This window comes from Eschscholzia californica, unplaced genomic scaffold (genome assembly GCF_041429995.1).
Source record: "Eschscholzia californica isolate CP2 unplaced genomic scaffold, dmEscCali1.0.p SCAF_3, whole genome shotgun sequence".
Lineage (NCBI taxonomy): Eukaryota > Viridiplantae > Streptophyta > Magnoliopsida > Ranunculales > Papaveraceae > Eschscholzia > Eschscholzia californica.
The window spans coordinates 39,363,867-39,376,208 of NW_028238420.1; the positions used below are offsets into that span (position 1 = coordinate 39,363,867).

A 12,342-nucleotide genomic window follows, 5' to 3' on the forward strand; every position below is an offset into this window, starting at 1 on the left:
TGGCCGAGTTTTTCTCTTTACCTCTTGGCTAACTTATTACATTGATCCGGTTAACCTACTAATTCCTCTTTTAAGATAGTATTAATAAATTCATTCGATTGGTCACTCCATCACTATCCAGCCACTAGAATAAATTCTATAAACCACTACATAAATTTTTTATTTTGCTTTTTCGGATTTATACTGATTACTCCATCACTATCTGTTCACTAGAACAGACTCTATGAACCAATTATCTCTAGAGTAATTTCTTGTTTAGCTTATTCTTAAAATAACTTGATTGACAAAACACTTCTTCCCCACTTGGCCTTGGGCAATGACTATTCTTTGGAGCTTACTACTGATTGTGACGTTATTTGTTAAAAGAATCTAGAAACAACAAAAATAAAACTGTTATCCCAATTGAGATGAGTTTTATCCAAAAAGATGAAGCTTGAATCACTAAAGCTCATTTACCGTTGGTGTGCTTTTAGCAGATATATCAATTAACAAGAGCACTTGCTCCGAGATATAATTTCGCAGATATTTTTTGGGTTCTCACCTTTTAGTTATCTAGAAAATAGAACACTTAATTTTTGCCATTTTGTTGCAATTCCATCTTTCCAAATTAGGGAAGAAATTGATTTCAGCCTTCAAATATTTGAAGTCATATTCCTTAAATTGCATATCACCATTGATCATAATACAAATTCCATAATTTCCAGTATTTAGAGCCCATCTCAAAGAAAAAACATAGTTTTATTACATCATATATAACCAGGAGACAAACAACTAAAAGTGGACATGTCACAAGTCTTTAGTCCCGATCACAGCAGAAGCAACACCAGTTTGAGCAGGAGCACCTGCAACTTAAGCAGGTAATTTACCTTGAGCCCATCTCTTCAACATCTCCAATGCCACCTTTGGTTGATCCATCGGAACCATATGACCAGCATCATGAACCTTTACATAACGACCATTTATAGAGTTTTAGCATTCAATAATATATTTAGGGTTTAGAAATCAGATTGTTCTAAAATATGAGATAAACAACATAACCTAGCTATTGATCAGAACATATATTGTGTTAGCTAATAACTAGCTACAATAAATAGGCTTCATATGTGGTCATGTAATGTTGCCAATGTAGCAGGAACGGTATACCTTGAGGAAACTTAGAGGACCATGGCTTTTCAGTAGTCCCGCGTCTTTACCGTCTACAATAAACGAAGTGTTGGTTGCTCGGACAAATTTTTGCTGCCCAGACCACTTCATTTCATGAACCCATTTGCAATTTCCTGCTCAAGATTGAAGTTCATAACTTAAGAAAGAGACAGTTCAAATCCATTGCCACTTCTAAAGTCATGATACATGCTTGGTTCAAACCAAAGAGACGTCCCGAGCCAGTTGCATATTAAATCATACTCGCCCGCGTAAATAAGACCCTTTATACCATCTTCAAGAAGTTCTGGAATACCAACTTCAAGATTCTTCATCCAGTCTGCCATCATTAGCGAGTAAACTTGAGTGTTGCATGAAGCGAATTCAATGTCTCCAACTCCAAGAGCCTTTCTAACCGATTCCAAATTCAAGAATGTCTCCATATTTGAGAAATCGTAACAGAGACTCCCTTCACACTCCTTTCTAACGTCATAATACTACATAACGATAAAAATCAAGGTCAACATACAACTTGCTATATATCAGCGTAAAACCAAATACATATATAAGTAAACAAGAATGAGATAACTTTGCTTTCTTACGTTTACGTTTCCAGCAACACTTAGGATTGATTGAAATATACTGTTACACCTCGAGCGTGCTGTAGAGCACTCAGTGTCATCACCAGTAGACTCTGAAACAAAACTCCAGAAATGGACTAATGAAAGAAAAGAAGAAAACGAATCACTAGAAATGATACAACGAAAATTGCAATGAAATACCACATAATTTTGCTTCCTTTTCGCATTCTGGGATCATTTGCTTGATACTCTCGTAATCAGATTCTTTTATTAGTCCCACGTCCAAAGCATAATCTCCATATGCTTTGTACTGGACTCTAGGATTAGTAAGGCCATTTCCGATGGCAAATCCCTGTTTCATGATTAATTAGACTAGTCCAAGAACACAAACCGAATTTATATATATATATATATATATATATATATATATATGCGTGTGTGTGTGTACCTTGAGATTAATGTGAATCCCTTCCTTAGCTTTGTTTCCTTTGTGAATACGAGAAGCAAGGGCAGGAATATAATGTCCAGCGTATGATTCACCGGTTATGTAAAAATCATTGTTTTCATATTGAGGATGTTCTTCGTAAAACGCCTAGTTTACGAAAAAGGCTTATAATATAAATTCAAGTTGGATTCTACCATGTAAGCAAAGAACTAAAAGAAAGAAATCTGTTTACATACCTGCAAGAAATCATATAGATCATTACTAACACCTGTTTCATTCTGACGGAAGTCTTTCTCATCTGAACTGTAACTAAATCCAGTTCCAGTTGGTTGGTCGACAAAAAGTATGTCTGATGTCTACATAGTGACAACAATATTTTCAATCTTAAATTTGTTAGGCTGGTCGAAGAAATAAAAATTAAGAGTGTTCAAACTCACAAACGGAATTGCTATAAGAATATAGATATACCTTATCCCAACCATATTCATTCCACGAAAGAGACAAGTTATTTGAAATAGTGAAAGGTCCATTTTCATAAAAGAGAGCTACTTCACTACCACATCCTGGCCCTCCTGTTAACCATATGACAACAGGGTCCTTCTTCTTGTTGTTCCTTGATTCGAAAAAGAAGTAGAACATCCTACAACAGAGTATACAATTTAGCATTATAGACTACTATTATAGAACAAGAGAGAAACTCAAAATACTACATGTAAGGCTTAAACATGTAATTAGTGTTTCTCTTTTCTATAAATCAAATTTGAAATCTGCATCTACATTGGCTCAGGTCAGATTACAGACTTTTGTTTTCTCACCCTCGTCTGAATTTTCGAGTTAGGCTAATTTTGTGTTCATTTGAGTTAGATAATTCAGATTCAGACAGATCAACTTTTTTTTTTTTTTTTGTTAAGGAAGATCAACAGACTTTAGAAGGAAAAGAAATTTCACTGAATCATGCTCCTATACCTATTAGGACATGAAAAAGTTGTAAACAGAGACAAGTTACAAACAAAACCTATACAAACACCCCTTCCATGACTCCTCTCGTGACCGTCACAAATAAAACAAGGTTAATTTAATCTTTTTCACACATGTGAAAGCATTAAAGGACTAAAATACTCTTTGTATTCTTCTTGTGACGTGCACGCAGATGTCGCCAAGGGGTCTTCAAGAGGGGGGGTTTTCTATCACTTTTTAGTTACAAATTCTCTGCTTTCCCTTTACATTCATCTTTACTTAGTGGTGTCTGGTGAGAGTCAGCAATTAGGTGACTAATATGATTTTTTTTTGAGTAAAACTGAAACGGGAAATTTGGTCAAAACTCCCTAAAAAATTTGCCTTTTGGTTAAAAATGATTCATCAACTTTTTATAGGCTTCAGCTCCCCGTGACGGGGGAATTTGGCCAAAACTCCCTAAGAAATTATGACTTTGGTTAAAAAAGATTCATCAAAGTTTTTTAGGCTTCACCTCCCTGTTGCCAATTATGTAATTTTCTATTTCAGTGAAAAGACCAACCTAACCCTAGTCTAAGAAAATGCCTTACAAACACCTTGCAGAGCCTTGCAAACACCTTGGAACCTTGCAAACACCTTCCACTGCATTGCAGAGCCTTGCAAATACTTTGGAGAGCCTTGCGAACACCTAGCATGACTTTTGCAAACACCTTGCATAATCTTGCAGAGCCTTGCAAAGCTTGCAAACACCTTGCAGAACCTTGCAAACACCTTGTATGGTTTTTATAAACACCTTGCATGGTTTTTACAAACACCTTGGATAGCTTTCCAAACACCTTGCAGAGCCTTGCAAACACTTTGCAGAGCCTTGCGAACACCTTGCATGACTTTTGCAAACACCTTGCATAACCTTGCAAACACCTTGCAGAGCCTTGCAATGCGCTTGCATTGCCTTGCAAGTAACTTGTTGAACCTTGCAAATGGTTTGCAAATTAGTTTTTGAATTGATTTAACATGAAATTTGTTACAAATTGTTATATTAATAGAATGTTTTACCGAAAGACTAGCTAAATATCCTAAAACTTCATAGTTGTCATTTTATCAACTCTACCACCATCCTTTTACATTTCTTCGAAAAACTTCCATGAAATTCTTAATTTGAACATAAGTACCTATCATGATTGTTCAAGAGGAAGCATTTCTCAAAGGAATTTCATCAAACAACTTTAGAGCTATTTCAACCAACCCAAATTTTGTATAACCAACTAACATTGCATTCCAAACAACAACATTTTATCAAACACATTCCTTGCATCAACTATACTTCGATAACTTCCATATAAATTCAACAAATAAGTTTGAACATAAACATCAAAAATAACAAAACATCAAGACTAACATAGCAAAAAATTTACTTCAACCCTAAAGATTCGAAACTTGGAAATTGCAACTTTCTCTTCTAGAGTTTTCCACCAAAACTAACTCAAACCCTCCAAATCATCTTCTAACAACAAGTAAGAGATTCAATCACAAAAACGTAAAATAGATTGATGATCAAAACATAAGGAGATAGACCCTATAGAATCAGCTCGGAGAAATCCACCAATTTCCCACATTCGTTTTTTTCATGAGTAGAAAAAAAAACTTCTTAATTTATGAAAAAATTGATTTTTTTGGTATTTTTCATCACATAAAGGGTATTTTTGACCCTGAAAATGAGAGTGCCTACAAAATTGTCCTTCAAGAACATTTTGAAAAGTTATATGGGGACTAACTCTTAAAAAAGATGAGATGTCTTTTTAACAAAAAAAATAAAAAATTGGGCCTTCGGCCCAATTTCCTGTTTGTAAATTATCTAATACAAGGAAAAGACAAAACTGGCCTTATTGCAAAACAGTGCAAACCAGATTGCAAAGTCATTGCAAAATAGTGCAAACTAGATTGCAAAGCAGTGCAAACCAGATTGCAAATCAATGCAAACCAGATTGCAAAGCTCTGCAAACCAGACTGCAAATCAATGCCGACCAGATTGCAAAGCTCTGCAAACCAGATTGTAGAGCAGTGCAAACGGGATTGCAAAGTTCTGCAAACCAGTTTGCAAAGCTTCACAAACTCACATAAATCCTAGAAAAATAGTTACTAAGAAGTAAGATTATACATCGAAATAACAACAGATTCTCCTTCCATTATTGTCTATAAGTCCAATGATGAAGAAAACAATGTATACACCCTAGCAAAATCGTTCCATGATTGATCAATTTGTACTTTCTCTCTCTAGAATTCTTTCCAAAAAATTAATTAAAAACCATAAAATCAACTTGAAACACCAAATATAGAGATTCAAAAAGCTAAACATAAACTAAATTGATGATTGATAGACAAAAATCGATAGGAACCCTAGATACAAAAATCGACTAGCTCCCACTTTCACTCTTTTTTTTTTCTCTAAACTTAGAAAGTTTGGAGGATTCTAAATCTTTGGGTTTCTTGATAATCGCCCTAGATACAAAGGTTATTTAAGGTAAAAAAATGAGGGGGCTTCTAAAATTGTCCTTGAAACCTATTTCTATAGTCTTCATGGTGCCTAGAAGAAGAAAAAGATAATTTGTCTTTTTGACCCAAAAAAAAGAGAAAATTGGGCCTCCAGCCCAATTTCCTGAAACCACAATTACATTCATAAGTGAAGTCGATCACAATATTACGTGGTAAGATAATTCTTGTTCCTCTAAGAACTACATGAGAGTTACATAAGTAAAGTTCTACACAGAACTTTCGAACGTAAAGTGCCTCATGAAGGGAAAGGAATGACAAGGCACAAAATCAAAGAATAGACCCTAAAGGTCGAAAAATGAAAAGATCTTAAGATCGAGAATGAAAAGACCCTAAAGGTCGACAAAATTATTGAACTAACACTAAAATATATGAAGGAGACATTGACATTTGATTCCAAGGATGAACGTTGAATTAATTCCATAAGTTCATCTTCTTGTCGAGACTATTGATCAAATACAAAATTGCAAAGGATCGAGCACCCCGAAAATTTGTCCCACATTAGTGTAATCAACACAAGAACCTCCAAAAATACGACCGTCTTCCTGATAATATCACTTTTACTTCACTTTTTGTTCTTTGATCTCAATCATATACCTAACTGATCTCCATTATGGAAGAAACTTCCAAAAGATCACAATCACAAGGAGATACTCAATAATAATGGTGGATCTTCTACCCATACCAATATTCTCTCCTTCATCTTTACAGTTAAACTTCTCTTCTCTACTCCAAATTCTCTAATAGGAAGATAAAAGATTTAAAACTAAATCAAGAAACAAAAACAAAGAACCTTTCGCCGGAGAAAATAAAAAATTTACTCTCTCTAGAAGAAAACAGTTATGGAGAGGAGAGAAGAGTGGAAGCGGTTATGCAGAGACTGATATGATCTTTAAACACCAATTCGGGACTTCTTTATTTTTTGAGAAATTTTTTGAGACTTCTTGGTGGTGTGTGACTTTGTTCACCTACTTTAGAACCAGGTTGAACAAAATCTCACCCACATGTCTACGTGCAATCTGACAATAATATCCTAGAGATTCATCAGAACCGAGACCCACTACATACAGATTCTAGACATACATCTTATGTGGCTTACTGTGATTCGTGGTTTTGATGATTTAAATCTACCAAAATAACGAATCATGGAAAGCCACATAGGATGTATGTCCGGAGTCTGTCTAGTTTTTCTTGTTCCTTATCATTTTTCATGAGTAATACCATGCGTCTACGTGGCGCTATCAAAGGTCTAAATTAAATGAAGATAGAAAATTGGTAGAGAGAGACCTGGCGTCGATAGAATGTCGAATCTTGTAGTACCCAACACGGTGACTGTCAAAATAGCAGAGATATATCAAAATAGCAGAGATTGAGAGAATTATAGAGTTAAAACTCAATTCCATTCATCTAAGTTCCATTACACAAGCTTTCCCTATTTATAGACTAACCAGTTGTTAATCTAGTGAGAGAAAATGGTTAGTTAGAAAAGTTTGTAATTAACAACAAACTTTTCTCTAACTAACTTTGTTAACTGCCTACTTAGCTACTTCATGCTATAGGCACTCCATTAGTTCTATTGTCTTCTTTTATTACACTTTGTTTACATCACCTCCTTCAATCACTCATATACGTACACTGACATGCCCCCTCAAGATAATGGAGTCGAAACTAGTGAAGAGCTTTGGGAGAGGGTCATTAGCTTGCTTCGTAATGGAATGAAAAGGGCCTTGGGAAGGCCTTTAGTGAGAATATCAGTAGGCTGCTCCAAGGTTGGAATGTGTCGGATTTGAAGCTTTCCTGAAGTAATCAGATCTCGCACAAAATGATAGTCCACTTCTATGTGTTTCGTTCGGGCATGGCAAATCGGATTAGCAGCAATGTTCTTGGCACCTAAATTATCACAATAGATCACCATTGGAGGAGAAATTGGATGATGCAGCTCCTGAAGAATGTAAGAAATCCAAAGTAACTCGGCAGCAACAAGTGATAGGGCCTTGTACTCTGCTTCGGTGGACGACTTAGCCACTATAGGTTGTTTCTTAGACCCCCAAGCTACAAGTGAATGACCAAGAACAACACAAAACCCAGTGGTGGATCTCCTAGTACCAGGGCACCCTGCCCAATCCGAGTCGGAATACCCCACTAGTTGAGAAACATCTCATTTGGTAATGGTTACACCAGAGTCAATTGTTCCCTTTACATACCTTAGAATCTTCTTCACTAGTTGAAAATGAGAAGACCTAGGTGTTTGCATGACTTGGGCTGCATAATTGATAGCAAAAGATATGTCTGGTCTTGTCATAGTAAGGTACTGAAGACTCCCAACAAGACATCTGTAAGGAGCTGGATCAGATAGCACAGTACCATCCATTTTCGAGATTCTATTGCCCCCTGAAACTGGAGTATTACTTAGTTTGCATTCCAACATATCAGCCTTCTGAAGTAATTCCAAATCATACTTTTTCTGAGTTAATAGCAGCTCAGAAGATTCATTTTTGGAGACCTCAATACCAAGAAAGAAATGCAATGATCCCAACTCTTTCATAGCAAATTCAGACTTAAGAGTAGAGATTAGAACCTTTAAATCATGTGAATTGCTACCAGTGAGAACAATATCATCAACATAGAGTAATATAACTTGAATGGAAGAAGCAGTGTACTTGATAAACAAGGAGTGATCAGTAGCACTTTTCTGAAAACCCAAAGTGAGAAGAAAAGACTCAAACCTGTTAAACCAGGCCCGTGGTGCTTGTTTAAGACCATAAAGGCTTTTGTGGAGTTTACACACATATGAAGGGCAGGTATCATCAACAAAACCAGGTGGTTGTGACATAAAAACTTCCTCTTCTAGGATTCCATGAAGGAATGCATTAGACACATCAAGTTGTAAAATATCCCAAGTGGTGGAAACTGCCAATTTCAACACAATTCTTATAGTAGTAGCCTTAACCACAGGACTAAATGTCTCAGTGTAGTCTAGACCATCCTTTTGATGGAAACCCTTAGCTACCAGCCTTGCTTTATACCTCTCCACAGAACCATCAGCCTTATATTTCACTTTGAAGACCCATTTACATCCCAAAATATTCATTGAAGATGTACTCGGAACTAAGGACCATGTGTTATTCTTAATCAAGGCTTGATATTCTTCAAGCATAGCCTTGCACCACTTAGGATCTACTACAGCTTGTTTGTAAGTGCTAGGTTCTGGGATATGCTGTAATAGTGTCAGAAAAGCTCTTGGTAGGGGATGATAGCTGCTGTAATTTACATATTGATCTGGTAGCCTCTTTGGTTTAACAATACCATCTTTCAATCTTGTTCTCATTGGATGTGTTGGCCTTATAGGAGAAGCAACAGATGCTATAAGAGACATATTTGATAATAATGGAGATGAAATAGCTTGTGGTGTTGATTCTGTACAAGTTGTAGTAAGAGGAGATATACCAAAATCAATGGAATGAGATAACACAAGATTTTGGGAAGAAGAAGCAGCTGCATTTGGGACAGAAGAAGATGAATATGGGAAAACATCTTCATCAAATATAACACTTCTAGAGATATATATCTTGTCATTCTCCATGTCAAGGCACTTATAACCTTTATGGTTAGAACTATAGCCCAAGAAGACACACATAGACGACTTAGGACTGAGTTTGTCAGGTCTTGTGTGTGCTAGATGAGGATAACATAGACATCCAAACACCTTCAAGAAAGAGTAATCTGGCTCCTTGCAAAAAAGTTGCTCATAGGGTGATTTGCATTTAAGAAGTTTTGTAGGCAACCTATTGATGATGAAAACAGCAGTGGAATAGGCCTCAAACCAATAGGATTTAGGTATATGAGATTGAAATAGCAATGTATTCCCAACTTCAGTGATCCACCTATTTCTTCTTTCAGCCCTACCATTCTATTGTGGTGTATAAGGGCAAGAGCTTCTGAAAAGAATACTACTCTGATCTAGAAAAGATTTAAAATCCCCTTTTGCCAACTCTAAAGCACCATCACTTTGAAAATATTTGATGGTGGTAGAGAATAAGTTTTCAGAGGTAGCTTTGAAATGTTTAAAACATTGTAAGCTGTCTGATTTACGCTTTAATGGATATATCCAAAGGTATCTACTATAATCGTCAAGAAACAAAATGTAGTACCTTTCACCATTCTTGGTTGAAGTGGGAGCTGGACCCCAAATGTCTGAGTGAATAAGATATAATGGAGCTTCTGTATTATTTTCCTGAATTAGAAAATGGAAGGCACTTACTCGTGGCCAAGTGACAATAATGACAAAGACCTCTTTGTGGTTTGAACTCCAAAGGAATAGACTTATTCCTAGTGAGTATGTGCAAAACAGAATCAGAGGTATGCCCCAATCTATTATGCCATGTAGCTGAAGATGCAGTAACTTGAGTCATATAGGCCTCATGAGAGATATCAACTTCAAACTTGATAGGATATAAGTCATTAATAACCGGACCTTCATTTAAAACTTGATCAGACCAAATATCTAAGATTTTGTAACCCCATGGTGAAAACTGAACCAAGCATTGATTATCTCTAGTGAACTTAGAGATAGATAACAGATTTCTTTTGATATTGGGAACAATAAGCACATTCTTAAGATCAAAGTTATGAAGAGGAGTTATAAGTTTAGTATCACCTGAGCCTGAAATGGGGATACAATTTCCACTCCCAACCATTACTGAATCGGCACCAATGTGAGACCTTTTATTTTGTATCGAAGATTGATCATTTGTCATATGGCTTGTTGCTCCGGTGTCTGCCAGCCAAACTTTAGGAGCTGGCTTTGTAGTTATTTCAGTAACCATGTGTGCCTCTTCATTCTCAGACTCTTCTTGAAAATAGCCAAACTGAGCATCATAAGCTTCTTCATCATTAATTTTGTCATCCTTGTTTATGTTTGAGGTCTCACCTTCTTCATATAGGTGTAAACCTGCAAAATTTGGTTTAGTTTGATTGCTGTCTCTTCTATTTGAGTTGAAATTTGTAGTGTTGTTGTTTATATTGCTATTGCTGTTATAAGATCTATTTGATTCATCTGGTGCATATCTAAATCGACATTTGGAAGCTGAATGTCCCCATTTTCTGCATATACCACAAGGAATACTTGTGAAATCGAAGTCAATTGCTTTCTCTCCGGTCTGTATTAGTCTGCTATTTTGGCTATGTTGACCACTTTGGTTATTATAATGCTGTCTATTTGAACTGTGTTGTTCATGATGTGAGAAATTTCTCTGTTGATTTGGTTGAAAGGTTTTTGATGTTTTTGGATTCATTTGATTGAAGTTGTATTGTTGATATTGTTGTCTTGAAGGAGTTCTTTTAACATAATAAGCTGAATCAATTGTATCTTCTATATCTTGAGCTTTCAGCCATTGTTCATGATGTATGAGTCGAGTTCTTAGTTCAGGAAAAATCATCCTCGAATCTCTTTGATGAGTAGCAATCACAAACTGCCTATACTTCTTACCTAAACCTTTTAAAGCTATTATGCACAACTCTTTTTCAGAAATTTTATCATTAACAGCCATTAGAGCATCTGCTAGTGTTTTAATCTTTCTCAAATACTCACTCACTGATGATTCTCCTTTCTTTGTGTTTTGAAGTTGATCTCTTAGTGTAGAGATCTTAGCTTCGTATTCCTCAATGTACATCATCTCTAGGAACTTTCAGATCTCCTTAGCTGTAGTTAACCCTAGAACATCTGAAGATATTGATCTTGTGAAAGTAGATTTCAAACAGGATTTTACAAAACTGTCTGCCTTTCTCCAGGTGATGTATAAAGGATTCAAAACCTCTGGATTCGCCTCATCTATGAACTTATTTGGGGCTTGAATCGAACCATCGACATAACCTAAGAGATCTGTGCTCAAAAGTATGGATTCTAGTTGATCCTTCCAAAGTAAATAATTGGCACCATCTAATTTCTCAGAAATAAAACTGGAGATATTTGAAATTGATATGTTTGTATTTGAACTGAAACTAGGTGATGAAGAAGATGTAGATGAATCCATTATTGATAGTAAAAGATTGAGAGAGAAAGTTTACTTACTTGATTTCGGCAAAAAAAAAAAGCAAGTTCAGAACCAATAGATTGAAGATCGAAAACCAGATCTGAGGATACAATCACTTCAGTGACAAGAGCAGAGAGAGATGAAGAATTAGGTTTTCTCCAAGCTCTGATACCATGTCAAAATAGCAGAGATATATCAAAATAGCAGAGATTGAGAGAATTATAGAGTTAAAACTCAATTCCATTCATCTAAGTTCTATTACACAAGCTTTCCCTATTTATAGACTAACCAGTTGTTAATCTAGTGAGAGAAAATGGTTAGTTAGAAAAGTTTGTAATTAACAACAAACTTTTCTCTAACTAACTTTGTTAACTGCCTACTTAGCTACTTCATGCTATAGGCACTCCATTAGTTCTATTGTCTTCTTTTATTACACTTCGTTTACATCACCTCCTTCAATCACTCATATACACTGACAGTGACCTAAATCTCCAACAGAAGTATTACCAGAATAAGCAACCAAATTGGGAAATTGGAAACTTTTCTCAAAAAGTCTTGGTGTCACCAAAGATTCATCTGATTTTACTTGTTGGTATGAATTGTGAAGGATTAGATTTAGTTGACGAATTAGCTTCTCAGC

General features: G+C 35.8%; 1 protein-coding gene across 1 annotated transcript; it reads right to left on the reverse strand.

Moving 5' to 3' along the window:
• Positions 1-623: 623 nt before the first annotated feature.
• Positions 624-3,110, reverse strand: LOC147550174 (serine carboxypeptidase-like 48). Its single transcript, XM_086669285.1, has 8 exons — positions 2,635-3,110; positions 2,403-2,522; positions 2,170-2,313; positions 1,923-2,073; positions 1,743-1,834; positions 1,375-1,637; positions 1,144-1,277; positions 624-942 (listed from the first exon to the last, which is right to left on the reverse strand). The coding sequence occupies exons 1-7, from the start codon at positions 2,830-2,832 to the stop codon at positions 1,256-1,258; spliced, it is 990 nt and encodes a 329-aa protein (XP_086525411.1). The 5' UTR covers positions 2,833-3,110; the 3' UTR covers positions 624-942; positions 1,144-1,255.
• Between the last annotated feature and the right edge of the window lie 9,232 nt (positions 3,111-12,342).